At 35.1% G+C, this 26,627-nt stretch overlaps 3 protein-coding genes across 4 annotated transcripts; 2 read left to right on the forward strand and 1 right to left on the reverse strand.

Annotated features, from left to right (window-relative positions):
* Positions 1-320: 320 nt before the first annotated feature.
* LOC126689163 (uncharacterized) lies at positions 321-5,182 on the reverse strand. 2 transcript variants are annotated; one of them, XM_050384217.1, is made up of 9 exons: positions 4,909-5,182; positions 4,651-4,769; positions 3,796-3,968; positions 3,045-3,141; positions 2,643-2,754; positions 2,455-2,543; positions 1,035-1,120; positions 769-833; positions 321-635 (listed from the first exon to the last, which is right to left on the reverse strand). In XM_050384217.1, the coding sequence occupies exons 1-9, from the start codon at positions 5,123-5,125 to the stop codon at positions 526-528; spliced, it is 1,068 nt and encodes a 355-aa protein (XP_050240174.1). In that variant the 5' UTR covers positions 5,126-5,182; the 3' UTR covers positions 321-525. The 2 variants fall into 2 exon arrangements, with proteins under 2 accessions (XP_050240174.1, XP_050240175.1); XM_050384218.1 differs by having other exon boundaries at positions 3,045-3,138; positions 4,909-5,180.
* A 7,885-nt stretch (positions 5,183-13,067) lies between these two features.
* On the forward strand, positions 13,068-20,234 carry LOC126689164 (probable serine/threonine-protein kinase At1g54610). The gene is made up of 7 exons (XM_050384219.1): positions 13,068-13,866; positions 14,196-14,480; positions 14,598-14,915; positions 15,084-15,311; positions 17,148-17,248; positions 17,813-17,930; positions 19,577-20,234. The coding sequence occupies exons 1-7, from the start codon at positions 13,522-13,524 to the stop codon at positions 19,871-19,873; spliced, it is 1,692 nt and encodes a 563-aa protein (XP_050240176.1). The 5' UTR covers positions 13,068-13,521; the 3' UTR covers positions 19,874-20,234.
* Positions 20,235-22,195: 1,961 nt separating this feature from the next.
* LOC126689165 (uncharacterized) lies at positions 22,196-23,703 on the forward strand. The gene is made up of 2 exons (XM_050384220.1): positions 22,196-22,570; positions 23,229-23,703. The coding sequence occupies exons 1-2, from the start codon at positions 22,395-22,397 to the stop codon at positions 23,491-23,493; spliced, it is 441 nt and encodes a 146-aa protein (XP_050240177.1). The 5' UTR covers positions 22,196-22,394; the 3' UTR covers positions 23,494-23,703.
* The last annotated feature ends 2,924 nt before the right edge of the window (positions 23,704-26,627 follow it).

The following is a 26,627-nucleotide window of genomic DNA, read 5'->3' on the forward strand; positions in this document are numbered from 1 at the left end:
TCATTTTTGACCTTAAAATTTATTTATTTATTTTATCACTTTCATCCTTAATTTTAACATTCTTGTCAAGTTAATCCATCCATCCATTATCGTCTACGTAAGGACTAAAATGAGAAAAAACAAACTTCAAAGACGGGAATGACGATAAAATAAATTCTGCGAGGTAAAATTTAGCTCAATAAAACCGTTTTTGTAGCAACGTACACAGCCAAAGACATCATCACTTATTAATTGCTAAAACAACCACTGAAGCTAATGTCTTGTGCAAAAGATGTCCTATTTGCCTCCAATTAATCAAATAGTTCAAATCAAACTGAATATGCACTAAAGAATAATTTTTTATAGGTAATTCTTTTATCAATCTTCTGTACATGTTGGGACACTGGTAACCAACTACTATTGAAATTTGAGATGCCAGCAGCTTCATGGTCAAGCTCTTTGTGAAGCCCATAAAGCTAGGTTTTTTTTTTTTTTTTTTTTCACCTTGATTAAATTTAAAACCAACAATGAAGATAGACACCGCAATTACTCAGATAATCCAAGAAAATTAGCAAAACTTGGGTATCTTGGCTCCCATCCCAATTCCTTGCGAGTTTTTGAGTTGTTCAATCTCTTACCCAAGGGATCACTAGTGCCTGGAAAAACATGACATGTGACAGAGTGTAAGTTTCAGGGTATCAAAGAGCAAAGAATGGGTTGCTATGAAAATCATAGTAATGAAAAGTAGGATTAGTGTGAAAAATATCAGTGAGGGCCTGAGAAGCCAACCTGTAAAGGCCTCAAACTTTTTGCTGAATTTCCCACTTTTAGTAACCAAGTCCATTACTTCCTGCCTGCAAAGAAAAATGGATGTGGCAGAGAGAGTCCCACAGCAGCAAGTAAGAACACTTGAATAGGCATTATGTCACTAGTTACAGGGAAAAGATAGAGTGGGAATCTTTAAAGGCTGAAATAATAGAGTTGTGTTGAAAATTTGGATAAAGGTTGTCAAAGAGCCACAAAGATGAATGATAATGGCAAAGACTAAAAGAGACCTGGATAAAGGATGATTATCACAACCCAAAAAAATCTGGCCACGAAGTTTCTTCTTTAAGATTGTAATTGCAAGGGAAGCTGCATCCTGTTAAAGAAGTACACAGTTCAAAACAACAGGAAATGTCACTGCAAGAATAATAGGAAGGCAAAAATCCAAAACTGTTCTTCTAACTTTCAGCTTTTGTCATTTCAGTCCTCTAACTTTCAGTTTTGCCATTTCAGTCATTTAAGTTTCAATTTTTGTCAATGTAGTCTTCTGTTAGAATTCAGTTACCTTTTTCCGTTAAGTGGCTCTTTCCTTTTTCTTTTCTTTTTTTTTAATAATTTTCACAATTAAAAGAAAATTTTAAAAAGCTGTTAAATAAATATATATAAAAAAATAAAAAAAAATCAAAACCAAAATATACGAATGATGATGGAAATTAGAAATTGGTCTCTGCAAATCAGAAATCGGTCTGAATCACATCTTTGGCTTTTGACCCCATCTCAGACAGTAGAAAAATTGTAGCTTTCAACATCTAGGGATCAACTGAATTGAAAAGGATCTCCATAAACCCATTGATAATTGTATTTCCTAAAAGCATAGTTTTGATATCACATCCATATATGCTTCATGCCAGAACCGCTCAATTTGGATGAAAACCATTTCAGACTCCTTCAAGACTTCTGACATACAAAGTTTGCTAATTACATGTCTTAACTCACTAATTGCCCCGTCGATGGTGGCTTTGCTTATGACACTATTAGGAGAAGTGGAAGGCCTTATTGACTTCATGATTGGCAACCCCTCCGGTGACGATTATCATATTGGTTTGGAACTGAAATGGGATTCTGTTCTTGCGAGCTTGCAATTAGCATTTTAACCGATTTCTGATTTCCATCGTCATTCGTCGGTTTGGTTTTGATTTCTTAAATTTTTTTTTTTTACAGATTTTTTTAATTATGAAAATTATTAAAAAAGAAAAAGAAAAAGCCACTTAACAGTAAAAGGTAATTGAATTCTAACGGAAGACTACATTGACAAAAATTGAAACTTAAAGGACTGAAATGATAAAACTGAAAGTTAGAGGACTGAAATGACAAAATCTGAAAGTTAGAGGGACAGTTTTGGATTTTTGCCTAATAGGAAATTCTATTTGTAGCACCAAGATACATTATAAAATGCAAGAACAATAAGAAATGTCACTGAAAATGCAAAGATAGACCCAAGGCATATGAAACTCAAGAAAAACTTTTTTTATTGTCATTTTAAGATATTCAAAGTGACTGTACTCATCAGGGGAAAAAAAAAAAAAAATTCAAGCCTTCAAGGAATTGAAGAACAGATTACAAGAAAAAACAAGGGAATCTGCATAAACAAATTATGTTGACCATAATTCACGAAGAAGAATAATAAATATAGAAGAAAGACATCGTCACCTCATAGTGTATAAGATTCAGGATATGATCAGGACGAGTTTCAACAGTCCCTTTCTCTAACCAATAAACGTGTGCACCTCTATCTGCTTTGTGTTCATAGTTAAGTTTAATCCCATCCACAACAAATCATTGGAATTTCTCCTACAAATGTAAATGACATCCTCACAATTCAAGTATCAAAAAGGATATGTAAAGTCCTGCCAACCTAATAACACAACCACCAGATTCCAGCACTATGTTCTCCGCTTTTAGAAGGACATCTGTCCTAGGGCTCCTTCCGATTGGTACTACTGGGGTGTCCTGCATAAGAAGAATATTAACACAATCCAACATGTCTAAACCCTCTACATCCAATAAGTTTGTATCCACACAAGGTCATAGAAGGCAACATTGGTAACACATTCAGTATGTCATGAAAGTAACTTGACCATAGGTTCTTAGAGGGTGAGTGTAAAATGTCAATACAGAACCAAAACCACTTTAATGATTATAAGAACAAACAAATGCTACCACTTATCTAAAAAAAGAAAAAAAACAAACAAACAAACAAATGCTACCAGCAGAACAACATGTAATGTTAGATGCAACACCTCATCACATGGTCCATTGTCGTTGCAATCATATGGTGCAGAGCTTGATGTAAATAAGAAAGAACCTTCACCATTCCAATTCAACGCAGCAAGCCTGCTTATTACACAGTCCAAAGCCAAGATTAGTAGAATTCAGTTTTAATATCATCCAGCAAATTATGGATTATTCCATAGATCATTAGTGTCGGCTTAGTCCAGTAATTCCACTTCAATCCATGAAGATGGAAGCAACTGATCCAGAAAATCAATGAATCAACTCACAGATATGAAGGATATATGTCCTGAACAAATAGAATTTCTCAAATTTCATGCATGATTTAAGGAAGTATGAAGATTCTAGAAACAGAAATAATGTAAAAGTCAACTCTTTGGCTAGAGTACAGTTTCATGGAGACAAGTAACTGTTAATACAGGCCTTTCTATTGTAGTACTTAATATTTCCCCTTAAACGGTGTTTAAGACATTATTCTACCCAATTATATATATCGTAGCCTCGTTACCTAATATATCCATGTATCAAGATGCATCTAACATCAGACATACCATTGTCATTCATATTACATACCTCCGCACAAGATATTACCACTAACACAGTGGACTTATATACCATATGGCATACACAGCCCTAACAAGCACCAATACAATCAATTTGTATACAAGAAAATTTAATAAAACATCCATGTCTCTATCAGGAAGCTGGTTTAATTTAAGCACTTGATACTTGATAAGTAATAAAATTCTCAATGCTTACCGCACATCACCGGGATAGTCTGAAGTTCGGGAAGGAGGAGCACAGAAAATAACATAGGGAAACCGATTCGTCACTTCATTCCCCTTCAAAGATGGATTAATCCCCATCTTAATCAATTCGTCATGGTGATCAGTGGTAACCGTTTGTCCAAATATTTGGCAACCTGGATGTTCCTGCTTGACAAAGTAATCCCACAATTTGACCATTATATATCCCCTTTCTTTTCATTGTTAAGTTAGTAAGGCATTCAACTGGTTTTTGAACCCACGGCCTTACCCTCCACCTGAGGAGGAAGTGCCATTTGAGATAGCGCTCATTGGCAATTTGCCATTATATCCTAAAACACATGCACTTAACATTTAACAACCAATGCCAATAGGTATCTTCTGAGCACTACAACTCCTTTAGAAAATCAAAGAATTCCCGAATACCATCACAATAATACCAAACCAAAAAGGTTCATTTTTCTCATAATTCTAACACACGCCAACCGAGTATCATTCCAATTTCCAAACCCACAACAAAAACAAAGATAATTTCACATGCTGAAGCTGATCAAACACTATGGGAGGATGAAGGGCCATTTGAGCCAGCTCATCAGCCATTTGACCATTATATTCTAAAACACATACACACTTGACAACCAATGCCAATAGGCATCTTCTAAGCACTACAACAACTCCCATATCAAAAAATTCCCAAAAACCAGTGCAACTGTGCAATACCAAACCAATAAATAAAAAAGTTCAATTTTCATAATTCTAACACATACCCGCCAAATATTATTCCAAACCCACATCGAAAACAAAGAAAATTTCACATTTTTAAGCTGATCAAACAGTACAAGTAAACTACCTCCCGCCATTTTTCAGCGACTATGCGACCAAGAACACCTGGTCCCACAATGAGCAAATCATTCTCTCCCACCAATCCAGACGAACCAGCCTTCATTTCTTCGTTTGCCGCTCCTTCAGCTACACAACCACAAAAATATCAACATCTAAATTTCGCTCTAACCCGCTGTTTGGTTACCAAGAAAAAATAAATAAAAAATTTTTCTCTTAAAACAATGACTTATTCAAAACCATGAAAATTGGAGAGAGAGTGAGAGACAAATGGTAGAGGAAGCGTTGACTTGGATAGACGAGGCCATCGAAGAGCGTTTCGTGAAGAAGAGTGAGCGTTTCAAGGCGAAACGTATCGATGGAAGAGGAAAATAAAAACTTGGAGTAGGCTTTGAGAAATGTGTGGGTCTGTGTCTCTGAGATGTTGCTGTTGTGATGGTGGGTGTTGTTGTGGCACACGCAATGGTAATGGCTCCCATTGACATTGATTGAAAACAAAAATATTTTTAGTACCACACTCCAAGTTTTAATAAGATGGGCAAGGTTGTATTACAATTTTAGAATTGTTTTCTTAGAGACAAAGAGATATTGAGATTGTGATTTTTGAACTGCCAATGGATGAACTACACGTGGTTTTGGATGAGTTGACCTTTGTTAAAAAAGATGATCGTGACCGTTAGATTTGCCACCATTGCTTCGTCCGTCTGTCATCATGCTTGTTGTGAAAGGCAAACCTTGGAGACTTGTGATTGAGTTGTTAGATTATGATCCTTTTTAGGGTTATTTAACTAGAGAGTTTTTAAAATTGCATCCATTGATTTTGAAAAAAGTATATTTGATTTTAGCGAGTTATCAATAATTTAATTACGGATAGGTGAGTTTCAGTTAACTCAACTGATAAAATCTCTTATGGTTGAATAAGAGATCTGAGGTTCAATTCTCACCTACACCAAAAATACCTACACCAAAAACCAATCGGTGTCTTGGTCTAATGATAAAGAGTTATCATCAGGAGTGAACGCCATAGGTTGAAACCCTCTCAAAAAAAATTATGGATAGTAAATAATTTTTTTAAGATAATATTGATGCACTCTATGTGGGGAGTAGATTCAATTTTGGGCCAAGGCTCAAAGGGCTTGAAAGCTCACACTAAAAAGTACAAGCTAAGCCTATCTCTATGAATCATAAAGGGAAGTGTCCCCCTAGATCATTCCCGAGGAGTTCTAGATATGCCACCAACATTAAAACTCTCATCCAATAAAATAAACATAGGTGACCTCAGAGAATACAAGGGAGTGACCCTAGAGAACCAATTTCATTTTCTTAAGCCGAGGTATCACTCTCACAAGTATACCTCGAGAAACTCCCTGAGATGATAGGGATCACAGAGACTGCCACCTCCGCATTAATGAGAGGTTCTCCACCTAATCTCTGCCACATTAAATATGTATAGGACAACCTGAGCAATACAAACACCCCCTAAAAGCCCTATTACAGGATAATAATGAAGGGGAGGGGTAACAAATAGAAGGAGGGAAAATATCTCAAAAAGATCCAACTAAAGGTAAGCCAACTAGAGGGATAAAGGAAGGAAAAGGCCCATAAGAAAGGGGGGGATGGCAAAAAGAGAGGGCATGAGAAAAAACGAGACTAAGCAAGAGAGAACAAAAAATAGGAGTTAAGAGGTTCTTTATCTTTAAATACCAATGCCATAAGAAAAGAGTGTAACTGTTGTTGCTAGTAATATTAATACAATCTTGCTTTCATAAATTAGTTATTTGAGCTTCCCATTTTGGAGATTTCACCTAGTCCATTAGATAAATAAATTGTGCTATTCGATTATCTAAGAAGGGATTTTTCTTAAAGATATTACCAGAGTCTTTTTGATAAATTCTTACCCCCACACATTTCGTTTAAAATGAATCAATATAATTTGAAGAACTCTAAAATAGAGTTATATTAATAACTTCGGATGATCTTAATTGAACTTGTGGTGGCTTTACCATGGTTGGTTAATGAGATTATAAGGGGCTGTTTGGTTTTTTGAAAACAATCACTCATCACTCCTCACTCAATTTTCGTCACTCCTCACTCAATTTTCGTCACTCATCACTCATCATTTAAAATACCTCAATTTCCTATACCCATGCGTTTGGCACATTTTTTCAATTCACATCACTCAAATATTTCAACCTTTTTGTGGGACCATACTTGACTCCTCACTCAGATATTTCCAATACCTAGACACAACTCTCTCTTCCTCTCCGCCCATCCATTCTCTTCCTCTCTTACTAGCTCCAAAAAAATATCAAAGCTCAAAAAATTAAAGCAGAAAGCAAAGCTCCGACGTGTGGATATGCGAGGTCTGCGAGCAAGCTCCAGCTTCTGTCACATGCAAGGCCAACGTGGCAGCGCTCTGCATCACATGCGACTCCAATATCCACTCAGCCAACCCGCTCACCCGCCGCCACGTGCGCGTTTTGGTGGAGCCTTTCTTTGACTCCACCGAGTCGGTCATCAAATCCGACGCTCTGCTCACCGATTTCCTCGTGGTCCTGACCGATCACAATGAGTTGCTAGAGGCCGGTTGGATGAAGCTGGGTTATGGGGAAGAGAGGAAGTAGGTTTTGGTGGGGTTTTGGAGAAGCGGCGGCGATGAGGGAGAGGGTGGTAGCCATGGAGGATGAGGGACTCGACTATGGAGTCAGACCCATGGTGAAACCCATTTCTCTTTTTCCTCACATCTACACTGTTGTTTTGTATCTGTACTTAGATTTTGGTTTTCTTTTAAGCTTCACTATTTGTTGACTTAATTTAGCAGAAAGTGAGTTTTTGTTTTGTGGCCGTTGGATCGGAATGATTGGTGGCAATGGAATTTTTGTGGCCGTGTGGATGAACATGTTTGTGGGTTTGTGTTAGTGTGTATGATCTAACTCATGTGTTTATGGGTTTGATTTTCTGGGTTTGAGAAATCAGTACCCATATGTTTTTTTTTTTTTTTTTGATAAAGTATATTTGGTGTTTCTGTGAAGAAGAAAAGAAAGAAAAAGAACAAAGAAGAAGAAAAAAAAATGGCCATTGGAGTGAGTCTGTGAAGAAGAAAGAAAGAAAAAAAAAAAGAAAGAAGAAGAAAAATGTGCACTTGGTGTGACTTTGCACTGACAGTGGGTCCCATGTATGTGGGTTTAATTACAAAAATGTCATCATAACTCTGTTTCCATAACTTGAAAACACTTAAAACGTGTTTTCAGTTTCCATAACTTATCACTAAAAAATCAGAGAATTAAATGATGGAAACAAAAACTGGAAACAATGCCAAACACACTTCTCAGCCGTGGGACCCACATATTTTGAGTTATGGGTGATGGAAACAGAGTTATGAGTGATTGTTTTCAAAAGACCAAACAGCCCCTAAGGCATCTTGTTTTTAGGGACATTTTGCTTAAAATTTTGTACTTTAAAATTTAATTTAGTCAATTTTTATTTCAATTGTCAAATTAGTTATATAGATTTAATTTTTGGCAATTTAGTTGTTCATTTTGTAAAAACGTGTTAATTTGCCCATTTCGTCTAAATCTGTATGCAAACAATGTCGTTTAAAACCTTTAAAAAAAAAAAAAAAAAAAAAACCGAAACATTGATGAGGTGTGCTATTTAATAAAAATTGTTGTTTGATGAGTATTTTTCACCAAAAAAAAAAAGTTTAAACAACTTCATTATTTCCTAATAAAAAATGCTCACATCTCCCGATTTTCTTGAGCACCTTCTTAATATAATATGATTAAGATAAGAAAAGTCCATCGTATGTTCTAATAGATAATATGATTACATTTGCAACACATATCCTTCATGTCGAATTTATTAGTCAACATTCTTTGGGTAGCTTTAATTATGACATTATTGCTTCCTGCAATGACATTGTTGCATTGTCAAATTTCTCATGCTATTCCTTTGAAGTTTGCTTTAATCCGTACATAGATTTGACAACCTTACAAACTTTATTTTCTTGCCCATAAACAATAAACCCCTCAAAATTATTCCATACATATTTCCTCATTCAATTCACCATTCAAGAGTGCACTCTTGACATCTATTTGGTGTATCTTAGATTTATGTAACATTGTGATAACCATTAACATACAAATGGAGGTTATTCTTGTAATTGATGAACATGTATCAAAGTAATCAACACAATCTTTTGTTTATAACCCTTTACTTTGTACTTGTTTGGTGCATATTCTTGTAATTGGTGAATATGTATATAAGTAATGCACACAAGCTTTACATTGTACTTGTTAATAGATCCATTAGTTTTTAGATTCATCTTGAATATCTATTTATATTCTAGAGGATTACAACTAGGTAGAAAATGCACTAGTTTTCGCCGTATGATTTTATAAGCTAGATGGATTCAGTTTTACTATTGACAGTCTCTTTCCAAAATGGCGTTTCAGGTGTAGACATTACTTCCTTGAAGATTTGAGGTTTATCTTTTAATGCATGAGTTAGAAAAAATTGGACCAAACGATTTTGACACTTTTGTTATTTTACTCCATCTAGGTTCACCTTCTATCCTCTAGTCCATCACCTTATAATTTAATCATGAAATGTGCCAGTCATAGTCTAAAATTTTCTTTTAAAAGAGTTTCACTCTTGTGTGAACTTACAAGGAAATATATGCTTAAAGAATGATGCATTCTTATATTCAATAACTGTACTAACATGCATGCCAAGAATGTCAGATTTATAAATATATTCATGCACTATTGGTAAGAGCATAACTAATAAAAATAAAGCCAATTGTTTTTTTTTTTCTTATCTTTGTCATTTTACGATTAAGAATCGCCACTTTTGCCAGACTCCCCCACAGTTTCAAGAATTTATGGGAATTTATGAGCATAACTAATCTCCTTGCATGCTTCAAGTAGTTTTTGAATTCCTTCTAAGATGACAGCAATTTTTCTATGAATACAGTCACCTGGAAAGATTCACTCAAAAACATTCATTTCGGTAGACACATTACAAAATGTATTAAATAAAAAATTATCCAAATACCGATGTGCCCACAATGGTATATAAATCCACTAAAAGTATATTTCCTTTCCTACATTAGATTATGGGGTTTTCACTACCTACACCCATGTTTAAGTAAGCATTTTTGGAGTCAATTTATTATTCACTTTTTGATAATTTTGAATAGGTAACTACTCGATGTTATTCTCTTCACGGAGAAGAATATAACCTAACTTAGCCCCATCTCAAATGACATGTGTGCTTATTTTACTTTTATTTTGACTTAAAAGACTATTTTTCTCAAGCCTCTTCCCTAGGATTCTCAACAAGAAAGAGGAGCTAGCTCAGCAAGTACTGTTGGTTAAGATTAAGAACCTGCATGCCTTTTAGACCACAGTAACCACAAAAGCATTAAAATATATAGGTGACAATGCACTGTGCATGGTATCATCACCACAAACTCGTGTTGCAGATCTTCCATAAAAGGAAGGGGTAAAAGAGACCCAGACGTATGAGCAGTCGGGACCTCCCCCACCTTCTATTTGCCCAAGCTGTTAGAGCTAATTATTTTTGCTGACCTAATGACAACTAACTATTCTCCTGTTTTTCCTTTCATTCTGTTTAAGTCTAACCACTTCCACTTCCACATGGAATATGACATAATCGAAAACGGTGATCTATCTGTCTATGCTCAGGTCAACATGTGGTCACCTACCTTAACAACCTTGTTTCTAAGTCCTTCTCCACTATTTTCACTCAAGACTAATCAATCTTTTATTAGATTTGCTTTAAGATAATATATATTTGAGTACCGGTACAAGGTATTACAAATTTTATTACATTGAACTTATAAATTAACGTGTCATTAATCATAGAGAGATAATTTGAATATTCAGTTATGAGGTGATTGAAGCTCACCAATCATATTCATTGTCACATTAATTTGTAAGTTTTACGTAATAAAATTTGTAATACTTTTAGCATTTTTCTATAATATTTCCACTATGATGTGTCACTGATCATAGAAAGACAATTTAAATATTCAATGATGAGATGGTTGAAGCCCATCAACTACATCAATTAAGCTTTATGTAGTAAAACTTATAGTACCTTAAACATTTTTTATGGATCATGTTAATAAACCATATTAAGAAAGTTTTGACATCATTTTTATAAGAAATATAAAAAATTCTCAACAAAATTAATTACTTTATTATTTTTTCATAAAATATTTTTAAAAATAGTTCCTAAAAAATACTTTTAAAGCATTCTTTAACATTTCCCATTTTCTATATATCAGTGAGAAAAGTTAACGGACGCTAGCTATTATATCTCACCCTATTAGCTACTCCTTTAGTGAGACAAAGCAAGAGCAAATTAATCCTTTATATTTGCCACGTTAGCACACATTTGCTGGTCGATGGAGGAACCTTTTGATTGCGTTATATACATCCTCTTGCTCGTCTTTTTATTTACTTCCACACAAAAAAAAATTCTTCCTTTTCTTTTGGTGCGGTTTATATAGACTGCCTTTTGTTATTAATAACTATGTTTCGCCATTTTAGCAAGCTACATTCCTTGTTCATTAAGATAGAATACATGCATTCATTATTTGTATTATAACTTCTCCATTTATGATTTATCCTTTATTTGGTGCTTTCCAGCTTAATATATGGGTTCCAATATACTGATTGTGTTTTTTATTTCATCATATTATCACCATCATTACAGAGAGATCGAGGGCTTAAAACTAAGAACAAAGTTTGCAAGTGCTTCTGAAATTGAAGTGGGCAAACACATTGACACTTTACGTACCAGTGTTGAATGAAGTACTTTGTTTCTTGTTTAAGTATTCCATTCCTTTTTTGGTCGTTACAATCATATGTAATGCCCACCCTCAGTGTCGGGGAATTTAAAGTAATACGAAAATGGAGTTTTCCTGCTATAAATTTGATTATTAATAAGACTCTGGCAGCAGATCTCAACTGAAATTTTAATAATAATAACATAAAGTCGGTCCAAATCTCAAAAATGTTAGCAAACCAACAATCCCATTGTGGTCCTAAAATCAATGACCCATATAATAAATATATAAACCACATAGGAAAATACTCACCAATAAACAAATTAGCAACTAGGCATAGTTTGTTTTTCATTTATTAAAAGAACCAATTTCAAAGGTCCCCTCCCTCTCCCACGATTCTATCAAATTTTAAAAACAAAATAACACGAGTGTTTAGAACATCTGCATCAATTCATGCAAATTTTTTGTAGATTTCAGTTAACTTAATTGGTAAAGTATTTGATGGTTGTATAAGAGATCTAGGATTCAATCCCCGCCTACACCAAAAACTAATTGGTATCTTGGTTTGATGATAAAAAGCTATCATCAGAAGTGGACGCCATAAGTTGAAACTCTCTCTAAAGAAAGAAAAAAATCATGCAAATTTTTCTTTTATTTATTTTAGCATAAAAACTTACTTTTTAAAAAAAAAAAAAATTATACATATTAACTTTTTAAAACAACTCAAAATATTTATTTTACTTAACAACTATAGTCTACTCTCTTTTTTCATCATCAGGATATGTAAAAAAATAATAAAAACTAAATGCAAAATAAATAGTGTTAGTGTAAATTTACACCGATATTATAGGAACCATGTATTTTTATACAACTTTACACAGTTTAATGTAAGTGAATTTTGAACTTAATTGACTAAAATATAATATTTCTTCTTTTATACAAGTATTAATACAGTTGTTCTTAAACTCGAGTCAACATTAAATGTGTTTGTATTAACTTATTATTAATTTTTTGACTTAGTAAAAATAGAGAAAAACGTTCAAAATTTTGAAAAAATATATATATTTTTTAAAATGTAAATAAACTCCATTAAAAAAAATCCGAAATAAAGCCCCTTCATTTAAAAAGAAGTAGAAACCAAACCAAACCAAGCTAACAAACTCCATTAAAATAAACACTCAAGATCTCATATTCCTACACACTCTTCCAATGTGGAACCCACAGCACCTTCCCACCCACCACAACCAACCAAATTTTGCCACATCAAAACAAAAGAACTAAACATCAAGTTTCCTTTGCCAATCATTGACGTGGCGACAAGCTATTGGCTGTTTCAAGTACATACATGGAAGCTTCCCTTACAAAACCACACACCCCAACCAAATTAAGAAAAGACCATTTGACTTGCCTTGCTGTACCTCTACAGCTTAGTCAGGCTTTAGTCAAAAATACAAAGAAAAAAAAATAATAATAATAAATAAATAATAAAATAAAATAAAATAAAAAAACAGAGAGAGAGAGAAAGAGATCCACATTCTTTCTCTTTATAACATTCCTTTACTACAGAAATCTTTGAATCTGGTAAGTCCAAACTGAACTCAAAAAAAAAAGAAATACTCACTCTCACTGTACTAACTTTAATCCCTCAAATCAAAATTTTCAACCAAAAAAAGAAAAAAAAAAAAACAACAAAAACAAAAAACACATTAACACATAAAAAGCTAGTTTTGTTTTACTGTTCCTTGTTGCTTTTGCCTTTTTTTTTTTTTGTGTTGTGTTATAGCTCAAATTTTTTGACTGTGCCACAATCTGTGGCCAACTTCAAATCATTGCTGTTCTTCACTTTTGTCTCAAAAAAGCTACTCCCTCTCTTCAATTAGCGTATGCACATTCTTCAATCAAACTCTCTCTTTTTTTGCTATTAGGGTTTTTTTTGTTTTTCTCTGTCTAAGTGTGTGTGTATGTGTTGATTTTTTTTCTGTTTGGGTGGTGAGAAAGTGAGGGGGAAAATGTGGTTGGAAGAGAGTATGAGTAGTCAATGAGAGTTCATCATAAAAAAAAAACATGGGGTGTGTGTTTGGGAGAGAGGTGAAGCAGAGTTCAGTGGGGAGAGAGAGGAGGAAAGAGGAAGAGGTGGAAGAAGATAATGAGGTTAGGGTTGAGAGAGTTGTGGAGGTTGGAAGAGAGGCTCAGAATGGTGAGAATAGTAAGGAGAAAGATGAGGAGAGGAGTGTGAGGCCAAAGAAGAGGTCTTCTTCTAGGCCTAATCCACGGCTGAGTAATCCGGTGAAGCACGTGCACGGCGAGCAGGTGGCTGCCGGGTGGCCCTCCTGGCTCTCTGCTGTCGCCGGTGAGGCCATCAATGGCTGGACGCCGCGGCGGGCCGATACATTTGAGAAGCTTGACAAGGCAAGTTCAAGTTGTGTTTTGATTTATTGTCATTGCTAGTGACTTGAATTTCGGATTATTTTATGTTTGTGTTTAATTCTTTTTGAATTTGATGATACTGATGTTGTTGTTGAAGAAGTTATTATTTGCTTTCAATGTTGAAATTATGTGTGTTGTATGTTTTATTTATGTTTGTTTGATGTAACTTTGGTTTCTAATAGATAGCATACTGTTACGGTACTAGAATTAGGAATTTTGGTTAACTTGGATTTTTTTGGTGAAAAAAGAAAATGTTGTTGTTGTTGTTGATGTGTTAGTCATTAAATGTGTGTTTGGTATATGATGATTAGATTGGGCAAGGTACATACAGTAATGTGTACAAAGCTAGGGATAATTTGACGGGGAAGATTGTTGCATTGAAGAAGGTTCGGTTTGACAATTTGGAGCCTGAGAGTGTGAAGTTCATGGCCAGAGAGATTCTCATTCTACGCCGTTTAGATCATCCCAATGTTGTAAAATTGGAAGGTCTGGTGACTTCGAGGATGTCGTGTAGTTTGTACCTTGTTTTTGAATATATGGAGCATGATTTGGCTGGTCTTGCTGCGAGCCCCGGAATTAAGTTCACAGAACCTCAGGTATTGGCAGTCTTATTTTGCCTGATTTTTTGTTTTGTGTAGTTGAAGATATTTATGCCTTGCGTCAAATTTGGTCTTTTGGGTAGTTATATCTTGTGTATATTGTGGACGTGGCAGGTCAAATGCTATATGAACCAATTATTATCTGGGCTTGAACACTGTCACAATCGCCATGTACTGCATCGTGATATAAAGGGTTCAAATCTTTTGCTAGACAATGAAGGAGTTCTTAAGATTGCTGATTTTGGATTGGCTTCGTTCTTTGATCCTAATCACAAGCAGCCTATGACTAGTAGGGTGGTTACTTTATGGTACCGTCCTCCAGAACTTCTTCTTGGGGCCACTGATTATGGTGTAGGTGTGGACCTCTGGAGTGCTGGTTGCATTTTAGCTGAGTTGTTGGCGGGGAAGCCTATCATGCCTGGACGCACGGAGGTAAGTACTGATTTTTTTAATAAATTCTGTATATTCTTTTTCTGCTTCCTTCCATAACTTTATGATGCTTTGGCTGGCATTCTTAGTATTAATTGAAGTTTGTTGTGTACCCAGCAATGGCTTCTGTTACTAAATTTGCTACTGACATCTATCTTTTATGTTAATTAGGTTGAGCAGCTACACAAGATATTTAAGCTCTGCGGTTCTCCATCTGAAGAGTATTGGAAAAAGTCAAAACTGCCACATGCAACCATATTTAAACCCCAACAGTCATACAAGCGATGCATAGCAGAGACTTTCAAAGATTTTCCACCATCATCTATGCCACTAATTGAAACCCTCCTTGCAATTGACCCAACTGAACGTCAGACTGCCACCGCTGCATTGAGGAGTGAAGTGAGATTTTATATTTGACTACTATATTTAATATTCCTTAATTGCCCCTACTCCCCTTGTAGCTGTTATCTCTTTTCAATATGGACAGAGTTTTCCTCCAAATTGGGTTGGAGCTGTTATCTCTTTTCAATATGGACAGAGTTTTCCTCCAAATTGGGTTGGAGGAAAGTTTCTCCAACTCAGTACGTGGCGGTTTATAAGGCTATCAATGTGAATTTTAGTCACATGACTTACTTAAAAGTCACGTGACTTGTTTAAAGAGTTTAATAAATCATGTGATTTAATACACATGGATAATCTTATAAACTACCTCGTATTAGGTTGGAGGAATCTCCTCCAATTTAGTTTGGAGGAAAACTTTGTCCTTTCAATTTGGCTTTGGCCCTTTTATGGCCAGCTTGCTTAATAGTATCTATATATCAAGCTACACAACTGCCTGGATAATTTTTTAGGTGATGTACATATTGCATTTGGTAAAATATCCGTGGGAGTCCATGAACAGATCTTTTTATCCTTTTCTTTTGATTGTTATTTTGCCCTTCTTTAGAGGTGGTAATTGGAAATTGTGCATCTCTGGCGGAAGCATTCAAATTGTCTTCATAGTTTAGTTTCTTTATTCATCATTTTTTAGGTTAGCCACCTTCTTTTCCAGGTTAGTAGCAGTTGTTAATATATCATGACAGCTAAAAGCTTTAACACATAATGTTTCCTATTGAGAATATTAAAGCTGCTCTGTTCACCAATACAACAACAGCAACCACCAAGCCTCGATATATCCTCGATAGATTAGTTAAAGTAGGCCACATGTTTTCTTTTCTGCCATTTTGTGTAATTTCCAATTGAAAAAAAAAAAGTTAGGGTCTAAAATTTTTTTTTTTGGCTACTTGACTGCAGTCTAATTTCCTGACGTCAAGATTTTATTAGTACTGTATACCCTGAATTTAGGCCATCTGTTAAGTCTTTGACCATTGAACCTTTCTAACCTCTCTTTTGGTGCTATTAGTAGAGTATGGCTTTTTCCCCCTCGTTTTATAGTGAAAATGGTTACATTGAGCAGTGTCTAAAAGGCTGTTTCTCCAACTCACTCACACACACACACTGACACACGTGTGTATATATATAGCTGTTCGATCTTGATTTATGTCTGTCTCAAGCTTTGAACTTTGTAGTGCTCATGCTTGGTTCATGTCAGTCTCGTCGAGCTCTTTCGTGTTCAGGTGCCTATGCAGGCTTGTTCTTTAACTGAAGCTATAATTTGTGCTTTTGTAGAATATTATTTGATTTTTTACATGTGCAGATGCACTCGGATCCTCTATTTTAGGATTATAGGTACACATTCAAGGCTTACTTTCATTACACCTTTCTATTTGCATAGAGCTTTTATTTTTTTATTTTGTAAGTGTACCCTTGGATGTGTAACAAAGATAAAGTTTCATCATAAAACACATTGCTCAGTTGCCCATGCTGGCCAAGCTTGTCATTCCTCAAGCTTGACCTGTTGAGAAAGGAGTCCAAAAACTTTTGCTTAAGCTTGTTGTGCTAAGCTGATGAACTTGCTTAAAGGAACTTATTTATGACCTGAGCTAGAGTTGTTCACAGGAAGCTTGTTTATTTGTCAGACCTATACAATATTGGTTTTATCCCTAGACCAAAATAACTATTACTTCTTTGTTGGTGGTTGGCTTGAATCTATGTTGAATATCTCTATGTTGGCATTATTTTATAATTGGCAAATATGATATGTAGAAGAATTTGTTTGAAACTTTTTTTAATTTACCTTTTCTAATTATTAAATATGTGAGTTCTTTCTTGTTTTTTCTTTTCTTTTTTGGACAGTTCTTCACAACCAAACCTTATGCATGTGAGCCTTCTAGCCTTCCCAAATATCCTCCCAGCAAGGAGATGGATGCTAAGCTACGGGATGAAGAAGCTAGAAGGTGGTTGACTACAGTTAATTTAATTTCTGATTGTGCATATCATCAAGTTTGGCATCAGTTGAATCCTCAATGCCCATGTCTTTTAACCTTTATTAAGTTAGCTGGGTTCCTTGTGAAGTGCCAAAAGTTAATGAATAATGTGCACTAGAAATTTAATGAAATACACACATTGTAAAAGGTTTTAATAATTGTCACGTATAACTCAATATATGGCATCTCTATAAAATGTCCAGAGCACTATTTCTATGTCATATTATATTTGGAACACACTGAAATTTCCTCATCTGATATATATATATATATATATATATATATGATCTTTTTGGTTCTTTGACCCCACCAGTTAGGCATTTCTTCTTGCATTAATTAATTTCATGATCTTTTGAAAAATTATTTTTCTTTATATTCATCCTCCTCTTCTTTAGCAAAAACACTTGCCATGTGATTGACTAATATATGTTCTGTTCTGTTTTTCTTCACCAACCCCTTCCCCTTCCCCCCCTCCCCCTCCAACCAAAAAAAAAGCTCTCCAAGTCTAACCTTAAAGGAACTTCATGACTGTAGATTGAGAGCTACTAGCAAAGCTAATCCAGATGGTGTGAGGAGATCTCGTCAACGTGATCGAGCTATGAGGGGAATTCCTGCTCCAGAAGCAAATGCTGAGCTTCAAGCCAATCTTGATGTATGTTAGATAAGTTGCTTCTTTCAGAAAAATATATATATATATATCTATCTATTTCCATGGTTTTTCGCAAATTAAGTTGTTTGGAGGAGAAAATGTTACCTTAAAACTTAGGAAAGAACATTTTCAATTTTATACTCTATTGGCTGATTAGGTAGATGCATGAGTCCGACAACAAGAGAAGCATGTGTCTCCAGTGGTTGGCACTACCTATAATTAATCACCACTTAGGCCTGCCTTTTTCACTCTTTGCTTTTCCCTAGTGCTTCTCAGGAAAAACAATTTCACACTCATACGCACAATCCCCTTGAGAACAAAAGTGCCTCTTGTTAGTGTATAGTTCACCAACATCTGTACGGGAAGTGTACAATATAGTCATTTCTTTGACGCTATAAAAGTGAAAAAAGGAACAAAAATTGAATTTCACACCAAAGAGCAAATTGGTGTTCAGTGAACTGTGGTGTTGTTGAAGGAAAGATAGAAGAGGATATGTGTGGACTTGATGATAATTGACATATAGAACACTTGGAACCTTGGAGGACTAATGATATAAGCTTGCTAAATGTCTAAAGTAGCCTAGCTGCCTCATAGAGAGGAAGTAGCATAGACTTACCATGTTTTAGAGTGTTTGATTAAAGATTTTGGAATGTTGTGTGGGGGAAAAATGGTATTTATCAGCTATTTCTTATGAAATATATTCTTTGTTGTCATGCATGCAATAAGTATGGGATGCAAGTAATACTTCACTTTCCAATATTTGAATTGCTATGATGTAAATGTTGGCATTGCCAGATGTGCTTAGGGACTGCATTCACCCTAACCAGTGAGTTTTTTTTTTTTTTTTTTTGAGATGTTATAAAAAATAACCAGTGAGTTAGTTGTGCATATAGTACAAAATTTGGAGTTGTTATAAAATGGTCATTTTGAGATGTATAAGTCACTGTTAACAAACTGTCAGAAACAGTATGACATCTCTTTTCAACATCAGTCCATGATAGATTTTCAAACTATTAAGATATCTGTTATAGTGGCTCCATGAGAAGGTGAACACGATTTATTTTTCCCCCTTAAATGTCTACTTCCCTTGTTGATTTTCATAACTCATTAGGATCTTCTATCTAATTGTTTGTATTTTTAAATACTTAGTGATCATCATGAACACACAGTAATTTTCTTTTCCAATAAAACATTATACTTAATTATCAAAAAAATGTCACATAAAGTGGATAATTTGTACATGTCCCATTTGGGTTCAGCATGTTTGGACTCATGAGGCAGTTGACTAGGATTAATATATGACTTAATAATAATGGATATAAGGATATGCCCTTTTGCTTGGGTCAAAATTGGGAAATCTAGCATTAGCATCTGACCAACCATTTGATTTATGCCAAGTCCTAGAATGTAGAAGATTAGAACAACTTTGTTTTTAACCATTTTTGCTAATTTGATACGTTGCCTACCTTTTGCCCCTCTCTCCTCACAATGCAGGATAAGTGTGTTCTTAAAATAATGTAGTTGTTTCATTCATGCAGTTTTTAGTCTCTTGCATTACCTTACTGTATAATTTCACCACTATTGCCCGTGGAATTACTTTCAATTGAATATTTATGATGACTCTATCTTTATGTTACTGCTTACTACAGAGGAGGCGTCTAATCACACATGCAAATGCAAAGAGCAAGAGCGAGAAGTTTCCACCTCCACACCAAGATGGAACACTTGGCTATCCTTTGGGTTCTTCACATCATATTGATCCAGCATTTGATCCTCCTGATGTTCCATTCAGTTCTACAAACTTCTCATATTCAAAAACACATATCCAAACATGGTCTGGCCCATTAGTGGACCCTGCTGCTGTTGGTGCTCCAAGGAGAAAGAAACATGCAGCAGGTGATGGTCATGGACACTCAAAATCATCAAAAAAAGACTCAAGAAGATAAGAATTCTGCTCATCATGGACAGTCATTCAAGAAGATAAGAATTCTTCTCGGATCAAAGAGACAAGAGGCATGTAATATATTTTTTTTTATATGAATTTCTGAGAGCATTCATGAAGCTGCAAATGCTACTGATTCGGTGTCTTATATTCAAGCCGGATGTCATATATTAAAGCCGGAAAAGCCAATTAAATTCAATGGAGAGGTAATATATCTTGTAATCCAGTTTTCAATTTCTTGTTCTATTTTTGAATTGTGAGAGGCTTCTCAATATTGTATATTTTTTTATTATATTATTTCCCCCCTTGAGTTGAAATACTCTATCAGGTTAGTTGAAATTCTAATAAATTTGCATTGAGAACCCTGATCTGGTGTTTACTTTTGTATTTTTTTTTTTTTAATTTTGATTTTTTTGAGATTTAAATATATTTTCCTAAGCCAAATACTTTTGTATTGTTCTTATCTGAGAGCTTGCTTTCTGGTTTTTCACGTTAGAATATTTTAGTTAATCCATATTGCAAGTGTTCTCTCTCTTTAGGAGTGAAATTGGAGTTAAATGTTTGAATAAAATCACATGATTGCCCACCCATGGTTTAAGATAATTGCATTATTCTCTAAGCACTGATGTTTCCATTGCACACTCAACACTTGCTTCTATGCAAGAATAAAAGATTACAGCACTGATCATATCTTACCACTGAAGTAAAAGTGAAAATGCCTTCTATTGTAATCAAAGGATGTTTCTAGGTAGTACAAGATGTAAATATAGGGTGTATGAAAAAAAAAAAAAAAAAAAAAAGAAGAAGAAGAATTGTGGGGACACACATTGCTAAGTTTGTAAGGACATTGTGTGCTTACAAGTGACTCTAGTCTAAACTAATATCTTGGAATTATCTTTGAGGTAGATTTTCGACTAACGGTAATAAGTCTCATTCACTAGTCTCTTTCTTCACTTGGCAACAAAGGGTGCTGAAAAATCATTCCTCTCTTTCTTTGCTTGCAAAAAATGAGTACAGAAAAAAGTGTATCGTAATTTAGCTTCTCTTTGCTGAAATGACCACCCAAGTTATAGTTAGAAATATCTGGTATAATTTTTTGCTGAAATGACCACCCAAGTTATAGTTAGAAATATCTGGTATAATTTTTTTTGGAGTTAAATATTACTTAAGTGATTATGTAATGAGCAATGCTAGGGACACAAAAAAGTTTACAACTTTTGTCATGAACTTGTTACATGGTGAGTTGTGAGTGGTAGAGGTGTAATCCCACCATTTTACTTCCACCACTCATAGCTCGTCATGTGGGATGTGTGGACTTTTTTTGTGTCTCTAGCATTTTTTTTGGGTAATTCATCCTTATATTAATCCAACTACGATAGCATAACTGAAAAAATAATCATGTGGGTGAGTAGGTTGTAAATTCAAGTGCAGAAATTAGTTGAATTATGCTATCTTCACTTATTAGACGACCTAATCCATCCAAGGGTGCTAAAGCAGTGTGATTTTCAGTAAGATGGAAAAAAAATTTGGTGACAAGTGACAACTACCAATCTACCTAATAAATGATGATATCAAACCTGTTTTGCTTGGCAAAGTTTTATTTTTTGGGGTGTAGTAGAAGTTGTGAAACACTGAAACCCCTCTCAATGATGTCAAATCCAACAAATCACCATGACAGTCTTCATTACTGAGTAGTTAGTTCCCCATGACAAAATCAGTACTCATCACCATGACAATCTTCTTTACTGGGTAGTTAAGTCTAATAAATAACAAAACCGAATTCAAGCAATCTTATAGTTTAATGGAAAAGGGTAATAGGTGATTGAAGTAACATCATTTTTATATGAATTCACTACTGATATCATTTTTAATATGCACTAACGTGATATGTCAACAATTATTTTTAAAATTTTGTTAAAATATTTTGTATCCTTAAATTTATTGAATTTATCCTATCCTTAAGTATTTCTCAAATATTAGAATGTTGGATGGAAACACCTAACTACCCAACATGACTTGTGATCTAAAGCAATTTACAGCCTCAAAAACTTTTCTTACCCCTCATCTTTTTTCTCTTACTTTGTCAATAGTCACTTATTTCCTCCATAGAAAGCAGAGCCCAAATGGTCATATGGAAAAATATATAGCCCTCAAGACAGGTAGGTAGGTTGAAGAAAAGCAGTTGTTTGGTTTGACAGGAGGATTGGGAAGGCTTAGAACTTTGTAGAGACTAGTAACCGTATTAGGTGTACATGCTTTGTGCCATTCAACAAATCACTACAAATGTACCAAAAAATAAAGTGTATTCAAGACCCTCTCTATATATATTACACCAAGTGGCTTATCTCCAAACTCATAAACCCCGAACCCTATCTTTGTATTCTTTGTTTCCTGCTTTCCTCTATTGCTGCCTCCAAATTGTAGAGAATCCAAAAAAAGATAAGAAAAGAAAAGAAAAAATCAATTCTAGTATTCTAAGCTTAGCAGCAGCAGTGCTAGAGGGTTGGTTGGACTTCAAGGGCTAAATGAGACCACCGGGTCCTGGTGGGCCTCATCCTGGAGGACCTGGACCAGGACCTGGACCTGGACCTGGGCCTGGTTGGGGTCCACCTGGACCTCCCGGACCTCCAGTTCCGTGGCCTGGACCGCCAGACTTTCTTGGTGGCTTATTTGGTGGATTATGCAACACCATATCCTCTTGGTAAGTCACAATTTGTATCTCTCTCTTTTTTCTTTTCTTTTTTTTTTTTTTTTTTTTTTTTTTTTTTTTTTTTTTTTTTTTTTTTTTTTGTGATAGTTACAATATACTGCTAATTCCGCAGTTCAAATATTTTTCTCCTAAACCCCCAAACACTTTGTATATAGGTATGGGCCAATTGAACTAAAAAGCTCTTAGCCAATTTGTATCTCATACTATATACATTAAGTGGCACAACAATTTTCAGTTTTTTTTTTTTTTTAAACTGTCAATATACTATATGGTATATGTTGATGCAAATGTGATTTTAGCAGGGGAAAAAAAAAAAAGAAAGATAGTGTTTGTGATAGGTTCATGCAAATGTGACGTTGCTTATTCACAACTTTACAACCTTAACAAGTTGTGAAAAAAAGCTATGGAAACAGTTATACCATATGCCACCATGAAAAGTGAGAATAGGTTGATTGATTTATCAGCACATAAGGCAAAAAAAAAAAAAATTGTTTTGTTTTGTTGTGAGACCATTTCTACTTATTTGCCAAACTTTTTTCCAAATATATAATTACAACTTACTATTCTATCTTACTCTTACTATTTCAAAATTCATTTTTTACAAATTAAAAAAAAAAAAATCTAACAACATTTTAATTTTGTTTGGCAGTTTCTACTTCTTGTGCTGTTGTTGGTTAGTACAGGACTGCTTTGGTCCACCAGCTCCTCCTCCTCCTCCTGGTCCTCCACCACCACCCCCTGGACCTCCTCTTATATTTGCTCCACCTCCACCTCCTCCGCCACCACCACCTGGACCTCCTCTTGTTCTGTTTCCTCCACCTGGTCCTCCCGGCCCACCTGGCCCATTTGGACCCCCTGGCCCATTCGGACCCCCTGGTGGCCCACCTGACCCGTTTGGACCTCCACCTCCTTAAATCTTGTAATTTCACTTGTTGATGAGTATTTACATGTAACCAAATACATATGGTTACAGGACTATATGTTCTTCATAACCCCAAATTTTCACCTTTTTTGAGTGTGATAGACGTTCACTTATGATGGCACATAATGCTCAAAGTGATCATCTAACAAAGAAATGTAATGTACGTTATGGATTGATAAAACAAAATTTTATCCTTCAAAAATTCTACTTCTGTATTTTTTTCTTCATATATAATAGCTTCTAATCTACCACAATGACAATTTTGTTTCTGCTCAATAGCAAATCATATATTGAGTTTAAAAAATGTGATTACGCTAAATGGCTGTACTAAATTTCATAAAGGGCTAAGAAGTTGTAGTTGCGGTGACTACACCAAATAACAATAATTTTTAGATAAAAACAACAATTTATAATAGAATTATAGAACACATACAAATGTAATGGTTGTTGTAAACTTGACTTCATTTGTTAGGCATTGGCAAGTGAAGATGTGAAATAATATAGCATATATATGAATATACAACATTACCGATTGGAGGAGTTTGTTAAGAGTTAAGACTAGTCACAGTAACAAGAAAATTGCCTAGAAGAGAGGTTAAAACCAATTCTCACTACCCATTTTTACAATTGGTTTTTCTTGTTTGAGGGAATATTCCAACTAGAGTTGTTGAAGGGCTAGCCCAGGCCTGTCTCAAAACACCATGAAGAGGCCCATTTCGCCTAGCCCAATCTACTGCTCTATTTGGGCTATATAGATATTCCCTTAATCAAGTATTAGGCTAATGCAAAATGGTCATCAAGGGCATGCTGGATTAAACAGGGGGCAGGAAATGTGTAACACTAGCCATCTGAGACTTGTCTGGGCCGATTGGAAATTTTATAGCTCAGGTCCAACACAAAAATATCGTTGGCAGTCATATATATTATATGCATTAAGCCATTAAGCAATGAATGAGGACATCGTAAATTTTAAATTCTCTTTTTTTAAAGGACCAAAAAAAATTTTTTTGATAGAACCAAAAAAAAAAAAAAATGGAATGTGTAGCCAAACAACCAATTTAAAACTAATTTTTTATGGGAAGATATTTGGTACAATTTTCTGAACTCAAACAATTAAAACCAACTATCCGGTTATACCTTAAAACTTACATTTGCCAAACCCAAATGAGAATTGAAGGAGAAAGTTAGAGAGGACAAAAATATGATGGTAAAACGATTTTCCTTTCAAATCTTTTTTTCTATATGAAGATAGCATTTTTTTTCCATCATCAAATTCTAGAATAATGCTAGAGATATAAATTTTTTTACAAAAAATTTTACAAACTACTGATGTAGTGAGTGATTATTAGTAAATAAAAAAGTAATGTTAATGGTGTGCCTAGATAAAAACCAATAAGAAGTTGGCCACATCAACAGTTTGTAAAAATATTATAAAATAGTTTGTGACTGTAGCATTATTCCAAATTCTATTAGAATTAGCGGAAATATATCAAAAAGAAAACCACACACGGTAAATGTCGCGTAAAGCAAATCACAAGGGAAGTTTCATAAAATAATCCACAAGATAATTTCATGTTTTAAGAATATATCATAGGGGTGCTTTTTACTTTTTACCCTAATAATAATGAGAGCTTTTAGAAGGGCACTATGTTCACATGTTGTCACGATTATTGCATGAATAATTAGGCGAGATCCATTCAATTCTTGCCAACGATGATCATAATGGAGAGGTTTCTAGAAGAGAATTGATTGCATTCAATCATGTAGGGCAATCATGTAGGCTAGAAAAACCATTGTCAATTGAAATTTTAAAGGAAAATGAAATTAATGATGCGTTTGGATACTGCTTATTTTGCTAAAAGCTAAACACAATAAAGAAATAATAAAACAGTTACTGTTCACACGTGGGTTACTGTTCATTTGCCTTGATGCACTGTTCATGAGAGAGACGTTGAAAAAAAAAAAAAAAAGCAAAAACGCAAGACGCATCAGCCTAATCCAAATGTATACTAATTACCCGTTTGGATACAACTTTTCCCAAAAATGAGCCTATTGGGCCTGACCTCACTTGGGCTCACAACTTATTTATAAAGTGGGTTTAGGATTTCCTACTTTGGGTTGTTCTCTGCACAGAGACTCAGTGAAGCTGCCTCTCTCTCTCTCTCTCTGAATCACTCTTTTCTCTCTATTCTCTATTTCCTTGAGAACCTTTCAACAACCTTTTTCTTCCTCCAACTTCTCATATTTATAGCTCTAAGTTAGTGGGGAGATTATGATTACTACCATGGTTAGTGCAATGGGAGGTCCAATATCATTAGTCGTAAGTGGATGATTTGGTGGGAGTGGAATGTGGTGAGAGTGGCCTTGGAACTTGGTTCCCACTCCAGTAGACATACTCGGCAGCGGTGTTTCCTAAGGCACTGCCGGGTATGCGAAGGATGGTTTGTTTGAACGTTATTCTTTCTTTATTGTTTGGGAATGGTTTGCCGAGTAAGGACCAGGTGACAAAACTTGGGCCTGTAGTTTGTGTGGGTTCGGGTTGGGGTTTTGGGTAGAGAGAGACTGGGGCCATGGGCCACACTGCTAGGTCAGAATTCAAGGCCCAAATGGATCCGGGTACCACGGTGCCGTACATTAGCCCCCTCTTGATTCATGCTCGGCAATTGGGAAGAATCAAGGAATTCAAAATGCACTTACGTTTGAGAAGGTTAACAGGTGGAAACTTGGGCGGTTTCAGAAACCCATTAATGCGCTCTCAAAAGGTGCGCTATTCCGGGCCTTTGGTTCAACCGTCATCATTACCTGACGGTTCGTGAACCGAGGCGGTACGCATGTCAGTTGGCATTGGCATTCGTAAAGTTTTTTCGCTAACTGAGCCCCATTATTGTTGATTGGACATTGCTCACCCCTCTTTGGCCTCTATAAATAGCCCATAACAAATCATTTTTTCACTTTTTCATTCTCCACTCTCTGAGTTTTCTCTCTTTCGTGCATTCGTCTGTGCGCTTATTTATCAGTCCAGAATCCCTTTCTTCCCTAAAGCCCAAAGTAATTTTTCTACCTCTTCCTTTTACTTTAGCTTCTTTCTTCGAGTTTCTTCCTTCAGTTTTAGAGTTTAAGATGGGT

This window comes from Quercus robur, chromosome 6 (genome assembly GCF_932294415.1).
Source record: "Quercus robur chromosome 6, dhQueRobu3.1, whole genome shotgun sequence".
NCBI classification, from domain to species: Eukaryota; Viridiplantae; Streptophyta; class Magnoliopsida; order Fagales; family Fagaceae; genus Quercus; species Quercus robur.

Excerpts from the sequence above, each read along its gene's own strand:
- LOC126689163 (XM_050384217.1), bottom strand. The coding sequence starts at position 5,125 with ATGTCAATGGGAGCCATTACCATTGCGTGTGCCACAACAACACCCACC. Across the intron at positions 3,969-4,650 it reads TCGCTGAAAAATGGCGGGAG|GAACATCCAGGTTGCCAAAT; the intron begins GTAGTTTACTTG and ends TTTGTCAAGCAG. Across the intron at positions 2,544-2,642 it reads TAGGTTGGCAGGACTTTACA|AAGCAGATAGAGGTGCACAC; the intron begins TATCCTTTTTGA and ends ACTATGAACACA.
- LOC126689164 (XM_050384219.1), top strand. The coding sequence starts at position 13,522 with ATGGGGTGTGTGTTTGGGAGAGAGGTGAAGCAGAGTTCAGTGGGGAGA. Across the intron at positions 13,867-14,195 it reads CATTTGAGAAGCTTGACAAG|ATTGGGCAAGGTACATACAG; the intron begins GCAAGTTCAAGT and ends TATGATGATTAG. Across the intron at positions 15,312-17,147 it reads CCGCTGCATTGAGGAGTGAA|TTCTTCACAACCAAACCTTA; the intron begins GTGAGATTTTAT and ends TTTTTTGGACAG.
- LOC126689165 (XM_050384220.1), top strand. The coding sequence starts at position 22,395 with ATGAGACCACCGGGTCCTGGTGGGCCTCATCCTGGAGGACCTGGACCA. Across the intron at positions 22,571-23,228 it reads TGCAACACCATATCCTCTTG|TTTCTACTTCTTGTGCTGTT; the intron begins GTAAGTCACAAT and ends TTTGTTTGGCAG.